The sequence below is a fragment of the Prunus dulcis genome, chromosome 1, assembly GCF_902201215.1.
Source record: "Prunus dulcis chromosome 1, ALMONDv2, whole genome shotgun sequence".
Taxonomy (NCBI): domain Eukaryota; kingdom Viridiplantae; phylum Streptophyta; class Magnoliopsida; order Rosales; family Rosaceae; genus Prunus; species Prunus dulcis.
This window is the reverse complement of record NC_047650.1, coordinates 25561597-25579682: the sequence shown is the minus strand read 5'-3', so window position 1 is coordinate 25579682 and position 18086 is coordinate 25561597. Positions and strand designations below refer to the sequence as shown.

The 18086-nt window shown below is 36.4% G+C and overlaps 2 protein-coding genes and 1 long non-coding RNA gene across 3 annotated transcripts; 1 reads left to right on the top strand and 2 right to left on the bottom strand.

The window, feature by feature from the left end:
* Positions 1-1095: 1095 nt before the first annotated feature.
* Positions 1096-4630, bottom strand: LOC117624167 (agamous-like MADS-box protein MADS2). Its single transcript, XM_034355312.1, has 8 exons — positions 4268-4630; positions 3143-3221; positions 2526-2587; positions 2312-2411; positions 2021-2062; positions 1868-1909; positions 1483-1628; positions 1096-1354 (listed from the first exon to the last, which is right to left on the bottom strand). The coding sequence occupies exons 1-8, from the start codon at positions 4450-4452 to the stop codon at positions 1261-1263; spliced, it is 750 nt and encodes a 249-aa protein (XP_034211203.1). The 5' UTR covers positions 4453-4630; the 3' UTR covers positions 1096-1260.
* A 4761-nt stretch (positions 4631-9391) lies between these two features.
* On the top strand, positions 9392-11120 carry LOC117614164 (protein BIG GRAIN 1-like E). The gene has a single exon (XM_034342881.1). The coding sequence runs from the start codon at positions 9849-9851 to the stop codon at positions 10914-10916; it is 1068 nt and encodes a 355-aa protein (XP_034198772.1). The 5' UTR covers positions 9392-9848; the 3' UTR covers positions 10917-11120.
* Positions 11121-13862: 2742 nt separating this feature from the next.
* Positions 13863-14965, bottom strand: LOC117615504. The gene is made up of 2 exons (XR_004584031.1): positions 14536-14965; positions 13863-14362 (listed from the first exon to the last, which is right to left on the bottom strand). It is a non-coding gene; the product is annotated as an uncharacterized LOC117615504 (long non-coding RNA).
* Between the last annotated feature and the right edge of the window lie 3121 nt (positions 14966-18086).

Genomic DNA, 18086 nt, shown 5'->3' with positions numbered 1-18086 from the left:
TATATTAGAGTTTCAAAGTTATGTTACACTCAATGACTAGTTTCATGTTGAACTAAACATGATTAAATAACCAAATAAACATAGAAATGTATGTTAATACATGTAATATATTAGGTGAGAGGTGAAATATTAAAAGAAATGTAATTAAGGAAATTTGTAGGGCACAATTATATATATATATATATATATTTTGGACGAAGCACAAATCCTAATGTAGGACAAGTGTAGTACTGGGGTGGAGCCACAGTGGGGGTAGTGTGGTTTCAGGCCCCCACTCAAGTTTTTTTTACCTTTAAATATTTTAAAAGTAATATATTATTATGTATTTCTATATGTATATTATTTCAAATACTTTACGTTTTGATATGTACCCACGTGTGTTGTGGCAGACCTATTAAGACACAAGGAGGTGCTTCAAATTGCCCATTACTCAGCTGGTGGTGGTGCACTCCAGGTGAAAAGATTACCTTATTTCTATTTTCAGCATTTAAGTAAATGTCTTTGTCCTTTCACTTTCATTTATTTTTATATTACTTAATTTACTTAAGTTTACAATGTAAATAAGGAAGTACCCCATATTTGGATTTAAATAAAAATACTATAAAATCAAATTCCCATAAAATCCAAATATGAAAAATCGGTTTTAGTGCAAAATACGATTTAGGCTAAAAATGATGGCTCATTAAGTCAATATATACTTCATACTAAAATCCCATAAAATCAAGTTTTCTTATTTGATGTGTGAGGAATAAAAGCCGCCAAAAATTATCTTGAGAAAATGATTATTCCGAAAAATCATTTTTCATACTTAGTTAATATGTTTACATAAAACATTTTTTCTTGTATGATATGAATGCATGAAGGGACCTAAGGTTTTTTTAGTTTGTGAAATTTTGATTTTTTCTTTCTATTGGGTTTAATGCGGGAAAAAGCTTTAAAGATATTTGCTAAATCGCTACTCTTTGTCTATCTCTTGCAATTTTTCTTGCTTAGAATGTATTTGTCTATCTCTTTGTCGAGGACAATTATGATTGCAATCAATAAGCAATATAATTCTTGACATATGTATATATATACTATTTTTCGTATGTATAGTGAGTTTAAATTTTTGATTCTTTATAATTTGTAAAAGGCCCCCACAAATATAAAATTCTGGCTTCGCCACTAGTGTACGTAGTACATATAACATTACATATATTTAACACAAAGTTTATTAATGTTCTCTTATTCTCTGCATGTGAGACAATATCGCTCCAAGATTCAGAGCACCCACGTCCCAGGGACGAATAATCCACTATGACTTTGCGTTGAGGATTGTAGCTCGTGATGATCTGTTACTTCAGGAGGATTGTAGCTGTAAACGTATCCCACATAGAAAGAGAACAAAATTAATTAATTAAAATTAAAAAAAAAAAAAAAACAGATGCAAGGAATTAATGCAATTTGATTAAACGACCCTTTAGCTATAAGATATATGGTTACCCGATCTGCAATGTATTGTTGCATTGTGAATGATCAAGGACTCCCTCAAATTGAGCAGACTGGTGGTGGCTGCTATTTGGAACATTTTGATTTTGCTCCTTAGTTGTCCATGAATATCTTTCAATGGCTGCGTCACATTCCTCCAGCTGCCCAATTTACATGAAAATTTAGACCCAAAATGTATAGCTATTTGAAAACCACTACAAAAAAATGTTGGCAATAGTCACTTTTTTCGGATTACTTTTGTAGATTATTGATCACGTTTTCACGTGACTAAAAGCTTTAGTATAAGGAGAGAAGACATGAATTTGTTTTGATTAATGGAAAATAGAAATGAATATTGGTCAAGTAGCTGAGCATGGGTTGAGCTTGAATGTATATTTACCTTCCTTCTCAGTTCATGGTTTGCTTCCAGCAGCATCTGTTCCTGCACAATTAATTCTTGAAAGACTTGGTAACATAATTCACCAAAAAGAAAGCGCAAAGAACAAAAAATACTTGGTAACAAAAATTAGATAGTCTCTGCATATATATTAACCTTCCTCAGTAGATCAGAAATCTGCCCATGCATAACTTGGGTCTGCAAACAAATAAATATATAGCAAATTGTTACCATTTAAAAATAAATTATATATATATATATGTAAGTGATAGTTTAAACTATAATGGGGAGGGGGTTTCTCACACGAACACTATCAATGTGCTACGGTGGTTTGAACTTGAGATTATATTAGTCTGCAAATCAAGCCCCTTTTGTACTGAGCTAGACTCCGTTAGAAACTGATACATGTGATAATTAATTTGGAGCAGGTTTTGAAAATATACGTACCTTTGTTGACCTGATTTGCCTCAAGGACATGTCGAGTTGATTCTCAAGCTGCTGGAGCTCCTTGGTGCCTAAATGACCCAAATCTTCCCCAAGAAAATTTCTAAAAAGAATTCCAAGAAAATGAACACTCAATATAATTATATGACCTATACATAACAACAAGGGTGCTTTGCAAACAAGTTTCTAATTCTATCAAAATGTTGATCATATATACCTCTGCGTGCGCTGTAGGACCTCTACTTTTGCTTTTAGGTTCAAATAATCTTGGTATCTGCTCTGCTTGTGAACATGCCAGAGAAGTTCAACTACTTATGTCAAAAATCAGTGAGGCAGTTTTGTGGAGAAATTTAACTCCATTACCCGGCACATGCATCAGCCAAACCAAGAAATTAAGGCCTGTTTAATAATCATTTTAATTTTAGTTTTTATTTTTATTTTTTTGTGTTAGAGTATAGAGGCAAAAAGAGTGAGAATGAGAGTGAAGATGGGATTGAGAGGAATGAGTAAAAAAAGTGAAAATAAAAACTAAAACTAAAATCTATTTGAAATAGTTTTTACTTTTGTTACTCTTCCCTTCGATCCTCTCATCCTCTTATCATCTCTCTCAATCTCATCATCACTCTCATTCTCATTCTCATTTTCCTCTATAGTCTAGCATATAAATTGGAAACTAAAAACTAAAATTGAAATAGTTATCAAACAGGCCCTAAAGTTGTTCTTAAACAGATTGAGAGTACTGTTGGATAATTAAGAAATTTATAGGCATATAGGTTGCTTTATATGCTTCTTAAAGTTAAAGCTAATTAATACAATAGACAAACTATCGACAACCTGTGAATCCTGAGCAGGTTGACTCGCTTCCAATGCACTATAACTGCATCTTTGATACCTCTCAAGTGTCTTCTCCATGCTGAAATGAAAATCAAAGCAGGCAAGGATTGTAGGAAATTATCAGAATGCAAATTCAAAAGAGCAAAGAGGGCACATGCACTCTGTACATTCACGTGCTAGGAAAGTAAAAAAGCCCAAATCATGTCACAATAAAGTTAGTACCATTCAAGCCTTGATATCTTATCTTGATGAGAATTGTACAAGAGGAAAATAATGGGAGTTGAAACCATAAAAATAAAATTTTACAAGAGCTATAATTGCATTTTAATATTAGCGGAACATTTTCCAGCAGGCATGCTACACATCAAGGGAAGGAACACCATTGAAATTCTCATGAAAATAAGCGACTGGGAGGAGAGTTTATAAGCTTATAAGATTGTGATATAGTTTGTTGGTGCATTTATCGTACTGCGAATCTGAACATCGATTCATATACGAATCTATTAACCTAGGTTACTAGACGTTTGTTCCAACTTAGAGAAATACTTGTACCAGTTAAACTTCAGAGTAAGGTCATTACAGGGTTAGCTACGTTTCTTGAACCAAAAAGAAGAGGACCTATACATATATATATATATATATATACACATACTGACAACCCTCGATCCTCACATCTACGGTTAATTCATTATGAAAGATATCCTTCTTAGTAACTTAACTAGGGAGAATCTTGATTACGCACCCCTTAGAGAGAATCTTGATTAGTACGAATATGTGCAATCCATTGAATAATTTACAAAAGAAACTCAGAATTGATCATATCAACCATTCAAAATAGTTGATTAGATCTTCTCAAGTACACATTTAGTGATATAATAATCAATTCTGGAAATGGTCTCACGGGTTCAATTCATACAAGCAAGAAGCCTTAAAATGAAAAAAAAAAAAAAAAAAACCCATCTCGAATTCCATACGGACACAATTTCTGTAATATTAAGGAACCCTTTACCTTGCAACGCACCCAAGTTCCCTAAAAATTACGCTGCATTTTTTGTTATTATAAATATGAAAAAATTCATAGCAAAAACACAAAGAAACTCTCATATATATATAATATCGACGTACCTAGAGCCGCTGCAGAACTCATAGAGCTTGCCGCGGGTGGAGAAGACGATAAGAGCAACCTCAGCTTCACACAGAACTGAGAGCTCGTACGCCTTCTTTAGCAACCCATTTCGTCTTTTTGCGAATGTCACCTGTCGGTTTATTTTGTTTTCGATCCTCTTCAGCTCTACCTTCCCTCTTCCCATTATTAATTTCTGAATTTCTAAATTATGTATATTATAATATAAATATGGTACTAGGTTTTGTTTTCTTTTATTCTTGCGCGCTCTCAAGGGTAAGCTAAGTTCGGCTTTTTAGAGAGAGAGAGAGAGAGAGAGAGAGAGAGAGCAAGCTTTTTTAGGAACTTTAATTTGTTACCTCTTTGTTGGTTGGGTGTTCCTTAGCTTTGGCTTAAGAGAACATAGAAAGGGAATCATAAGCAGATTGACTGAGTTGCTTTCTTTTTGGGTTTTCTTTTAGAAGATTAAGCAGGTTTTCATTCTTTTAGCTGTCTATTACATAAAATGACAGCAATGTCATGTCAACTCCATCTTGGTCATTCCTAACTTTAGGGTTTCTACTACGTGTCGATGGGAGAATGGCCTGGGGACTCCTGTTGAATACCAAAGCTTAGTCCAAGATATTTTTTCTTCCCTTTAATGGACGGCATACTACAACATGTCTAGTCTTATAGTTAGCGAGTCTATCAATATGAATTGTACATTTCACCTATTCATTCACAGCTTAATTAACAACACAATATAACTGAAAATAAAAGAAACAGAGAAACATATGTGAAATGAAAATAACATTGTTTTACTATCCTCAGTCAATCACAATATGCGAAGTAAAAAAGTTATCACACGTGGCATACCGTGATTAACCTAAAATAACGCTGTTTTGCTATTCTCATTCTATACAAGTGTTTCTCTTTCATAAAAGAAGATGGTCATGATGGAAATGTAACTCCAATTGATAGAGAGTTAAAAACCTACTTCAGTTCTTTTTTTTATAACTGAAACAGACAAAAAAGAAGAATATATAATATTAAAAAAAGAACTTTAGGGCAAGTGCTAGCCTTGATGAGACATCAAAACCAAAGGCTATCAGCATAAATACAGACGATCGACAGCCCAACAGACTATTTTGTGGGGAGGTCTAGCTATATATTAGCATCCCTAATCCCTAGCCACATGGTTCATTGACCGACCTCCAAAGCTCCTCCAAAATTATATTCGAATTTGAACACACACACACATGTATATTAATGTATATAGACCATACCTTTCTTTGCTTTAGCATATGCCAAGCATCATGTTACTTATGATCCAACCAAACATACCTAGCTAAGCTAGGAGTCTAGGACTTTGATGGAAAGAAAACGAAAGCAAATATGAGGTCGTCATTGTCATTGTCGAGATTAAAGAGGAGCACTTAAAACGTGTCTGACCCTGACTGGTCAATATATAGGGCAAGCTCTACTGGGCAGGGGCCATGCAAATGGGGGATGGGATGGGATGACATGTCGCTTTTTCTTCCCAGATTCAAGTAACTGCGGTAACATTTTTAACACGTGTCCACTTCTCAAGCCTCAAGGGTAAAACCCTAAACTAGAAATTTTGTATTTGATTAAAATGAGTTGGGCCAAATAAACTTGAAATTTGCAAATATTCTCAAGTCTTTTCTCTTGAGCTCGTTTGGCACAAACTGAAGCCCACTCAGTTGGTCTCTTTTCAGTCCAAAAAGAAGAAGCCCAAGTTTTTTTTCTTTTTTTCTTTCTATACATAATACAAGCAGCAGATATTAGTGAAGGTGGGAGGAAATGAATCAGAATTCAACAATCTTGACTTGTATATATGCAGATGATCAAAACAGGGACCAGAAAGAAGAAAAAAGAAGAAGAGAAGTTTGAGTTTATCTGCTCGTGCCTCATGCGCAGGTAGAAGATATCCTTTACAGATATTTGAGAGGGAACAAAACACAAGAGGACACCACAAAGTGATTCTCAAAATCATGCTGCCCAAAACAAGATAGGAGACACGAGTGACGTCTTTTTCTAAGTCACATAGAGAGAGAGAGAGAGAGACACAGAGAGAGAGAGAGAGCAAAGTCTTTCCAAGAGACAGAGAGGGTTGGATTGAAACTTGGATGTGAATGTGGATATTATGCAGGCAGATACTTTTTAGGTGATAGATAGCACTATCTGTGAACCCAGTTTGGCCACGTTTAATCTAATAACTAGGGGTATGTCCAATGTCTGAGAATACTTAAAATTTTATTTTTTCAAAGGGGGTCAAAGAATACTTTGGTTCATCTACATTTATAAAATCCTTCCTCTAGATTCAAGTTGTTGGGTTCCATTCCATGCACATCTCACAGAGACAATATGCATCTTATTATCCACTGTTCTTATCTTATCTAAATCCCTTTTCTTCTCCTAAAGAAAACTTTTGGGTAACTGGCAAGCCCAGATTGATTGAGAGAGAGAGCACCCATTTGAATTAGAATATTGCTTGCCAGCAATAAGACTTTTGAGGACACTATGGCCTATGGGGTGAGACGGGGGAAACATTTTAGGGTACTGTCCCATACTGTCTTACCAACTCTAGCAAAGTTGGGTTTGGTGGGGCCATCAATTGGGCTTTTCTTCCCTCAGCCTCAAGACTCTAAACCCTCGATGGGTATCTCAAGAAAGCCCTATATTTTGCTATAAGTTTGAATTTTGATCAATCAACCCCTTACTGTTTGACAAAATAAGAAGCGTTTACGTTGTTACATTGTGAATCTAGCTATTGATCATGTTGATTCACGTTGTTTGATTGTGAATATGAACTATTATTATGTTGATTCATGTCATTTAATTGTGAATCTGAACTATTAATCATGTTAATTCTTGACCGAACATGAACTATTAATCATGTTAATTCTTGACCAAACATGTATGTATGTGACAATAAGTATAGCTACTTCATTTTATTTGATTCAAAGTGACAACAAGGATGAAATAGAGGGCAGGGAGAGATGGGACTGATGTGGGAAAACGAAGGCCATGAAAGGTAACTTTTAGAATGCATGGTGCACAATAAAAGAAAGCTACAAAACATGTTGAACACAGAAATCTATCCAAGATTATACAGGATTGGCTAGAGGGGATGGATACGCAACTTTCTGGCGAATCACGACAAGCATCATCTATGACAGTCGGCCTAACAGTCCATATTTGTGTGGCTTAGTCCAATGAAATTTTGAGTTTTTCTTCGTGTAGGACCTTCACGAGCCTCAGATATGGAGCATATATAATTATAAGTACGCCTGGAAAATGCGCTTCATCACTTCTTGCTATTACTTTTGCCCCTACAGAAGATACCAGCTCTGCATTTATGCTAAAAAACAATTGTAGAAAAAAGTTGTGGTGTTGAAAATGACATGAAATTAATGTAAAGTTACCATCAACCTGGTTCTCGTGAGTTCAACTATGGTGCATCTTATCTGAATTCATGGCAGACTGGCCATGCATAGGACCAGACTCTTAATCCGTTCCCAAATATTGTTTTTAATTGGTAGGACCAGATAAGAAAGAAATTAATTCACGATCTTCTTTGCCATGCTCTTGCAACCGTTGATTTTAATAGGGTACAAGATGATTATATTCTATTTTTTTTATGGATCGAGATGGAAAAGCTCAAGTGGCATGGAATGAATGAAATGACACAAGATTTTGAGTAAATATGCAATCCGAAACAAAATTCTGAATTTTATTTGAAAGAAAAACAAGAGCATTAAAATTAAGACATTCGTAAATCTCGACAAAGATTAATCTTAATCATGTCATTATTCCTAATAAATCTTCCATATTTATTTTACCGCCACCAAGACATTGACTAATTAAAAACCCCATAAACAATCTTACTTAATAGAACCATCAAGAATCAAAATCATCCTGGGAGGCATGAGGACTTGAAAATCTTCTAGGTATTTGATACATCAAAGTTGGTCTTTAATTGGTAGATATTGACATGATCATGCAAATGAATGGGTTACGTGTGAACTTTTGGTTCGTAAAATGCACACGTGTGCTCGCAGCCACACGCACACTACCGGCTGCCCCAAACACCAAGGAATGGGGGAAGAAATCAATGTGTGCAAGTTCTGTTGGTAATGGGCCAAATCAATTGGCTAACCGAGGAGCACAAAAAAGAGAAAAGTAAAGATGAAAGCTGTTCATGTCTACTTTACGCACTAAAAGGCCTCTCCACGATATTTCTTTTTTCCCTTTGGTGGGACTTGGAAAACATATTACACACCACTTTGGATTTTTCATACAAAAGTTTGTCTAGTCATTGTTAGTTACAAGGTTGAAGGTGATTATCCACTGATATATCATATACATACATATATATATATATATGTGTGACAATTTTGATTGGTCGAAAATACTAATGTGATTCGTTTATTACATCAATAATAATTTATAGTTGACGATTATGTTCAATATTGCCATTAATCCTACTTCTTTTGAGCATTTAATCCTACTTGTTTAGGTTCCAATTATAAATTTGATAAATTCTACATTTCAATAAGATTGATTAGATGGTATTTCAACCTTAATCACCTTTTTAAGTGAGGCAAAATTAGGAGTCCATCATTGTGTGCATTCAACTGTTTGTGAACTTTATGCTAACCCTCTTAGCCCATCTGCCACATGATAGTTAATCCATTTCAAATTTGATGATCAATGGCTAAGTTGTAGATTAACCAATAACTTTTAGATTTGCTTGAAGGAGGAGGCAGGCAGATCTTACAAGGCCATATAAATGAGGAGGCAGCCAAATATTACTGGGCCAGAGCTAATCTAAGCCAGTCAAAAATTACATGGCCAACAAGAAGCTTTTTTTTATATTTTTTATTTATTAAAGAGTGACTTCCAAGCACACAAAAGTTGGGTGGCATCTACCAAATTCTCCAAATCTATAATGACATGCACATAAAAGTCAGCAAACATTACATGCCTATAGCCCCATAGGCCATGGCCAACACCCACTTGAGAGCCAAATTCCCACCTTAAGGATTAGAAGCCCTAGAATCCAAGGCAACAGGTTCTTTACCCTGCCCCACCATTCCCAGCACAAACTCCTCTGGTTTTATTTCACAGTCTCATCACAAGGATAATATTCGAAGCTTTTTTTACTTTAGTAGTTGAGGAATCTCTCAAATAAGTTTATTTGAAACTATTCTTGCAGTATTTATCCCGCATGGTATTTCAATCATCCGAAACTATATATATACCTCACTCTCTTCTATTACTAAAGCACCAAAATTCACATCAATGTGGGGTTCATCCAAAAACACCTCCATCATATATAATTTACATGCATATCAATATTAAAGAGACACACAACAATTGATGATTATTTTAAAGCCAGCTTCCCACTACTAGCAATCATTTCAAACCCATCAATCTCTCCACAATCTCACAAAACCCTCCTTTTATGCTACCATCTCTCAGCTTCCCTCCCTCCCTTAAATACCTTCAACACCAGTGACATAAAATTCAAACAACTGGTTGCAAAAACAGACACTTATTTTTCAAGGTCTCTTAACCATGTCCAGCATTAGTACAGGGGTGCTCTCAGCTGACCCTGCAGCTGATAAGATACACAAGAAATCCTTCCACCGAAGGAACGATTCGGGTGAGCTCGATGTGTTTGAAGCTGCAAGGTACTTCTCTGGATACAATGAAGCTCCCAGCAGCCATAACAACAACAACACCAACACGTCGACGTTTTCGCAGAAGATGATGAAAGAAGACAGATCATGGAGAGGAGGCAGAATTAGCCTTGACATTCCTATTAGACACATGCTTCATCATCCTCAACAGCACCCTCATCATCATCACCATCATCATCATGTGGTGGTGGAAAAGCAAAACGTCAAAGACAAGAAATACAAGCAGCCGAGCTCTCCAGGTGGGAGACTAGCTAGCTTCTTGAATTCTTTGTTCAACCAATCAGCATCTAAGAAGAAGAAGTCAAAATCCAGTACCACGCAGTCCATGAAAGACCATCATGAGGAGGAGAGTCCTGGTGGAAGGAGGAGAAGGAGGAGCAGCATTAGTCATTTTCGAAGCTCGAGCACCGCAGATGCCAAGTCCATATATTCTTCATCAAGTTCAGGTTTCAGAACACCTCCTCCGTACAATTATGGACAAACAGCAGCCTCAAAGAGCTGCAAAGACTTGAGAAGCTATTCAGATCACAAGCAGCAAAACCTGCAGCAGCAGGTGGTGTCTTTGTCAAAGTACAATACTAATGGACAAGTAAAATCCACAGCAGCCTTGCAATATGAGGAGGTGGTCCTGGATGACAAGAAATCAAACAGAGAACTGTCTTGGTTGGATCACGAGAAATTCAAATACAGTAATGGGTTGTCAGAGAAGTACAAGATTAGTTCAGATCAGGATCACAAGGGGTTGCTTAAAAGGCTCAGTGAGGTTGTTGATGATGATGATTATGATGAAGGTGCAGATAGTGATTCAAGCTCTGATCTTTTTGAGTTGCAGAACTATGACTTGGGTTGTTACTCAAGCGGCTTGCCCGTGTATGAAACTACAAATGTGGAGAACATCAAGATCAGATCATCAGGAACACCAATTTCCAATGCCTCATCCTGATGTTTAATATTTATTCCATTGCCAGTTGATATGTGACATGATATAAAATTATGTTAGATATTGGATTATGCATTTGTGGTTGAGAGAAGGAAATTGAATTTCCTAGATTTTGCTTCTTTGTTTTTATTTCTCTTACCTTCTCTCTGAAAGTTAATCTTCCAATGTTTTTTTCTCTGTATGTACAGCTCAGAATGTTTGTTTGTCTTTTGCTTTTTTTACTTTACTTTTGGAGCTATTATAGATCAAGCCTCCTCAGCCATTTCTGTTATATAAAGTGTTGGAAAATCAGAAGCCCTCAGCAGCAGTGCACCAGTTTGGTGGGGCTTGACTATTGCCTAGATTAGGTTGTGCCATGCCAAATTTCCTCCCATGAATCCATGATCATATAATATTCAATTCATATGAGATGTTCCACTACATTTAGGGAGAAACAAGGCATCATCACTCACACCATGTGAACTGCATACCTCTTAGCACTTTTCATCATGATCACTTTGGGCAACAACAACAAGCGCAATCATGTATATATTGTTAATTATTTTGTGGGTTCTCATCAGCTCTGCATGTGAATATTTACTGGGGGCTACTGGCCCTGGTTTGTAGTGTTATTAAGTGTTCATGCACTATGTTTAAACACTAGCGTTTTTGACAAAACTCAAGTGGTTAAGTACATTTACTCCAATACATGAACGGTCCTAAATTTGTTTTCTTCCTTTCTTAATATCAATTGCATCAAAAAATAAAATAAAAACGTTGTCGTTTGTGTAAACATTATAAGTAAATTTAGGTTATATACTGAGATGAGACTCCAATGTGGCATGCAGATGATACATCGCTGTCACAGTCTCACAGACATGGGGGCACATAGGATTGATAGTAAGTGGAGTTGATTTCATGGAGGAATGGGAAAAAGCATTAAAGTTTAACATCCTCACTGCAGGCACACCGAACTTTTGTCTGCCTAAACTTCAAATAATTGATGTGATCAAAGACATTTCTGTCTAATCAAATGATCAGCAATGAAAGGCAACTAAGCCTAAGGCCTTAATCTATTTCTATCAGTATTAGGGCTAATATCTAGATTCTAGAGCCCTAGACAAAGCCAAATTGAACGTCCTTTTAAGATCAGTTCAGGATAATGATTCAAACTAATGGAGCCAAAAACTTTTCAATACATTCTGCTTTAATTTTTTTTTTCTTGGTACTGAGGCAACATCCACAAAAACCAATTTTAAGACCTAAACCCAAATGGTAGCCAAATAAAATTTAGGTTTAATTACTAGTTTACTCCTTGAAACAAGCGTTCGATCTTATTTTATTATATAAAATTGAAACTTTCTCACTTAATCTTTAAAATTTCTAAAAATTAATAAAAAATTTTCACTTTACCATTTCCATCAATTTTCATCCACAAAATAATTAACTGAACTGACGCGGCATGTGAATTTTAATAATTTTAGTTATTTAAAATCTTTAAAATCCAAATTAAATATAAAAAAATACTTTCTAATTTTTAATTTTTTTTTTAGGTTAACAAACCCCTTCTTCCCTTTCTCCCATTCCCGTCAATTCACCAGCCCATACCTTCATCTTCCCCGTTTTCCCTTTACGGTCACCCTCATCCCCAATGCACCCAACAGACACCCCACCCCCCGAACTATCTGGCTCCTCTCTCTCTCTCTCTCTCTCTCTCTCTCTCTCTCTCTCTCTCTCTCTGTGATTTGTCGATCTCCCTTCGATTTCACTAATTGATGGTGGGTGGTGGTTCGATGAGCAGTTGGTTGGTTGGGTTTGACGGTGGTGGCTCGATTTGGTATGGGTGGAGTTACCGGTGGGTTCGATTGGACGGTGTTGGTCTGAATTGGTATGGTTGGAGTTACTGGTGGGTTTGATTGGATGGTGGTGGTTTGAATTGATATGGGTGTGGTGGGTTCAATGTGGAGGTTGTAGTCCAACTGGGTGGTGGGTTTGATGGTAGAGATTGTGGCCAGTATGACTGTGATGGTTGGGGATTTGATTAATATTAAATTCTCATTCTTGAAAACACATAATTAAACTTTTTAAAAAAATTAAACCAAAAAAAGTTAAAAATCTATTCTTTATATTTATTTTGGATTAAAAAAATTTTTTATAGCTAAAATTAGTAAAATGTACATGCCACGTGAGACACTTAACGATTTTGTGAATGGAAATGGACGAAAGTGGTAAAGTGAAAATTTTTTATCAATTTTTAGAGATTCTATAAGTTAAGTGAGAAAATTTCAATTTCAAGGAGAAAAATGAGAATGAGCGCCTATTTCATGGGGTAAAACAATAATTAAGAAGCCTAAGATTTAAAATTAAGATTTATTTTTGAGAAGGATGAGTCTCCATCTACAAACCAAATTTTAACTTACTTGAAAGACAATCCTCTTAGTGAAGCCATGACTTGCCAAATATAAAGGCTGCATCATTTACTTGTGCTGAAGAAGTCTAGTATATAATTAAAATTGGAGCTTTTGGATAGCCTTTAAGAAAGAATATATGAGGGCTGAAAAATGATGCATGGCAAACAAAAAGCCTATGAAAGGGCCAATGATGCATGGGGCACCAAAAGGTCCCAAGCAAAGCATGTAACTGTAACTACCAGAGTGAGTGGAGGAGAGGGAGGGCCCCAAAATTATTAAAACACTAAATATAAACATTGCTTTTCCCTGCAGATAAATCAAACTCTGTTTTCTTTTATAAAAGGCATCTGCAAAGTAAGAACTCAAGCTCCCCAAAACCACTTCACTATAATGACATTATCCGCAAAGGACTCATTAGTGAAGTTGTTTGAAATAATTGCTTGTTTAGGTAAGGTTTTGAGTTTGAGTCTTAGCATCCTTATTGTGTGTATGAGTTTAGTATATTATCGTATCTCTCAATACCAAAAGTCCTTTAAAAAAAACAAGGCATTATCCCAAGTATCAAATCCACTTTGGCCGCATAGATTTTAACCAAAGAAGCAAAACAGGACATCAGTTTAAGAACCAAAACAGAACCATACACACCAAAAGGACAGGAAGAGATTAAGAATGTAAAGGCATGAACAGAAGAACACCAAGCATGACAGTCCTGCAAACTTAATCCCAAAGAACATTTTCTTCGGAAATTTCAAGATGCATTTTGAGTCTCCTTGACTTGGTGTTCTGCCAACCACTTCTGGTAAAGTAGGGCAGAGACAACAAACCTCCTTATTTATATCTACATGTGGGAGGTTCCTCAAGCCAGCTATATATGTCTTGATTCATAGCCCTCAAAATCCTCATATCTGTTGGGCTATAGATCAGAGAGGATCAAAGAATTTGATGGTTTTTGTCCTCAAGTTTGGGAACAGAAGCAGAAGAAACTAGATATAAGATGAGCAGGTGAGCCTTGCCTATATGCTCTGAATGCGACTCGGAGTTCTGACTGGGACATTGCAGCTGCAAACATAATATCAGGTATGAAATTAAATATGATCATGACAAACCAGTGTCATAAATTGGCCTCAACTTTTGGAAAAAGTTCTGCTCATCAATGAATAATTGGTGCACATATCATATATACATGAATAGTGTGAAAATTTCCAAGATGAGAAAAATCAACCTTCACTGACCTGGGCATGGGATACACAGCCTTAGCTAGCCTTAGCTTTGAGTAGGCTTCCAAAAGTCCAACCAGATCATCATTGTCGGTGCATTCCAGATAGCATCAACCTCCTCATCATGGCCCAATGTTCCCCGCATCAAACTTGTCCATCCAGATCTGGCACCTATTAGTTCAAATGTCCAGTGACAAATTTTTTGTTTTGTTTTTTATACAAATGATATTGAAAGAGGGAGATTTTGACACAAGAACTCATACGCAGGAGTAATTATTTTTAACTATTTGAATTACAAGGACCTTCCGTTAAGTGACAAAATAAAGGTTTGAAATTGTTGGGAAGACCTAATTCTAATTTATTAATCCAATGCTTTGTCTTCAAGGTTACATTTGTGGCCGATGTAGGGTTTAGCCATAGAAGTTGGCCTGAGCCATCTTCTCTAGTTTTGGCCCATTCGACTACTGCTGACCCAAAAGCCCATAGAATCAATTTGGGTTGGGTTACACCAAAATTTGTGCCTCTCCTTCTCTTTGAGTGACAGCAATTGACTGGTGCAATCTTGTTCAAATATTGGGCTGAAAAAAATAAAAAAGCAAATTTGTGCAGAGATAGTCGTTTTCAAGGTTTTGTTCACATCTGGTTTGAGTGTGTGAGAAGCAGGCAAGAAAATGGACAAGACCGGAGAGAGAGAGGGAGAGGGAGAGAAAGAGAGGGTGAGTCACACCACCAGTAGCAGGTGCAGGTTTCCCCACTACATCCACCCCATACCCATCTCATGCATCCAATATCTTCAGCTTTTCCAGACTGACAATGGACACGCATCAGCCTTTCAAGCCATACAAGTGGCGAACCCTCCCTCCCTCAACATTTCTTTTTGATCCTCAATTAACCTTTGCTAAACAGTAATCAAGCTCTTAAATTAACCATCATTAGTTGTCTCATCTATTTTTTCTGAGATTAATTACAAGCCTCAGTTCTTCAATGAATTGATAATGTCTCGCGACATGTCCAATCATATACGGTCTTTTCTGAGTCGGTGTACAAAAATCTTTGAGCTTAAGATGTCTCCGATAATTGTTAATTAGCGACAAAGAACCCACATTCGACAGTTGCATTGTATAGATATAGCCAAGCATGCTTGGCTACGTCAGAAAGTCCCCCACCAAATGCCTCAACAATTTCACAGGCCAATGGGCCACTCCCACATCCCAACAATATTACATGTCCAAATTATATTTCACGCCCAAATGGGCCACATCGTTAAGCATTTAGCCAATATAAATTTATAATAAATCTCCATCAACGACAAAGACAACAATTCAATACGTAAAAAAAGTAAAGGCGAAAGAATAGTCCGCTTTGTGCTCAACGAGCAGCAATGCATCTTCTACGGACCCAAGCTGCAACTTGGTCGGCCCCCTAACACCACTGAGCTCCAAAGTTGGCGAAAACCACCGGCAGGCCTTGTCAAAGTTAACTGCGATGCAGCTTGGTCTACCCAACTGTTGAAAGGAGGCGTTGATTGGGTTATTCGTGACACCTTTGGTATGCTACTTGGTGCTAGGGGAGATGGTGATCTTCGCGGCTCTTCTGCTTTGATGATGGAGATCCTTGCCATTAGACAAGCTCTGAGTGCGTGTGTCCAACTTCAAATCACAGATGTGATGATTGAATCCGATGCCCAATGAGGTATCTCAATGCTCAACGGACAGGTTGCAGTGGATGCTAACCTTGAAGGGAATGTCTTCGACATACAACAGCTCGTGTCTCTGTTTGCACGGGTGGTCTTTGTGTTTACACCTCGACGTTGTAATCGGGCTGCACACGCGGTAGCTCGTTTTGTTTTTAGATAGGGAGATTCTTACGTTTGAGATTATGTTGGAACTGAATGACTCTTTAATATTCTTGCAACCGATGTAAATCTTTCTATTCGTTTCTAATAAAATTTTCCAACGACTCTGACAAAAAAAAATACGAAAAATAAGTAAGATTAAAACGAAGAAAAAATAACATATTCAATCGCATACAATAAATCATCTTACTACTCTAAAATATAATCAATAAAAAAATTTAAATACACTCAAAAATTTACTCTTTAAATCTTCTTAAATCTTTCTAAGTTTCTCACTTCGCAATATCAACCCTTGATTACTTGATCATATATAAATATCAAAAATACAAGATAGATACCCAAAGATTGGTAATTAAGTTAACACAATGAATGAATGGATTACCTTAATTTAATTAACTCACAACCGATTTTGTTTGGAAGAAAAGGAGCAAGAAGCGATCGTCGTCCACTCTGGCCCCTGTAATAAGAAGCAAGATGCGTGTACTAAAATGGAATTTGACACATATCCTCAATTATCATTTCTCAAAAGCTACAAAAGACCTCGACATGCTTTTGGACAGAGTCGTGGAGATTATGTTGACTCTCAGTCACAGTGTATCTGCTTCGACCTCACCAAAACCCGAAAACAAAATACTCCCTCTCTCTGTCTGTCTCTTTCTCTCTCTGTCTCTCTCACTCACTCCGTGCCTTCATTGTTTCGCCTGGTATGCAAAAACTACTCCCCACCCGTCTTTCATTCTCGCTCTCTTTTTCGGCTATCTTTTTCCTTTTTATATTCTGTTTGTTTCCAGAGAAACCGTAGAAAACGAGCAGAAATTTTTGGGAATCTTTTAACAGCCATTTGGTTTACCATAGAATTTTAGTACCCAAACGCACCTACGTGAATGGGTTCTAACTTTTAAGTTATTTATTGAAATGGGTATTCAGTATACTTTGCTTTGCTTCTTTTCAAGACATGATCTTTTGTCTGCTTCTTCTTTTAAGCTTTTTTCTTAAGCAAGGTTTGAGCTTGAAAAACATTTCAGTCTCTTTCATGGGATTTCCAATGTGAAAGTCACTGGAAAATGTGATTCTGTAATCTGGGTATATTTTGGTTTGAGCTTTAAGTGTTCATGTGTTTATGCTCTGTAATCGTGTTGGTGCGGATTTTATTTGAGGCTCTGTTTGATTGCTGACGAAAACCAGAAATGGAGTGAAACTATGGAGCTATGCATTTTCCTCTGCTCAGTTTTGTTCTCTTTTTTTTTTCTTTCTTTCCAAAACACCGAAAAAGTCAAGCAATCCACTTTTCTTTTGCTACTCTGTTCCTCTGGTTTCTCAGCAGCCAAACAAAGCTTGATCTTTTGGGCTACTTAGCTAGTGGAGCTATGGTTTTGATCTTTTGATATGATGGGTTTGCTTAATTCCATGCAGCATCAGTGTCTTAGTTTTTGGGCATTTATAAATGTTCGATTTTTCATCTTATTGCTTTGATTGTTGATATGGTTGCTTTGATTTTGTTTCCACAGTGACAGTGGTTATTGATTTTAGACGTCAATTTTTTTTTTTTTGGGATGAATCTTTGTGCTTCTTTGCTTCCATGAGGCATTATGTATTTACTTGCATTTCCTATTCCTATGATTTATTTAAAAATGGAAATTTACCGTTTGCTTTTGTGAATTGTAGTAGGCATTAACATTACTGCATAATTCCTTTGACTTCAATTCTGTTC

Bases quoted from the DNA above. Each gene is read 5' to 3' on its own strand.
- LOC117624167 (XM_034355312.1), bottom strand. From the start codon at position 4,452: ATGGGAAGAGGGAAGGTAGAGCTGAAGAGGATCGAAAACAAAATAAAC. The intron at 3,222-4,267 runs GTACGTCGATAT...TTTTCATTTCAG, and splicing joins GAGTTCTGCAGCGGCTCTAG to CATGGAGAAGACACTTGAGA. The intron at 1,910-2,020 runs GTTAATATATAT...TTAATTGTGCAG, and splicing joins TTTCTGATCTACTGAGGAAG to GAACAGATGCTGCTGGAAGC.
- LOC117614164 (XM_034342881.1), top strand. From the start codon at position 9,849: ATGTCCAGCATTAGTACAGGGGTGCTCTCAGCTGACCCTGCAGCTGAT.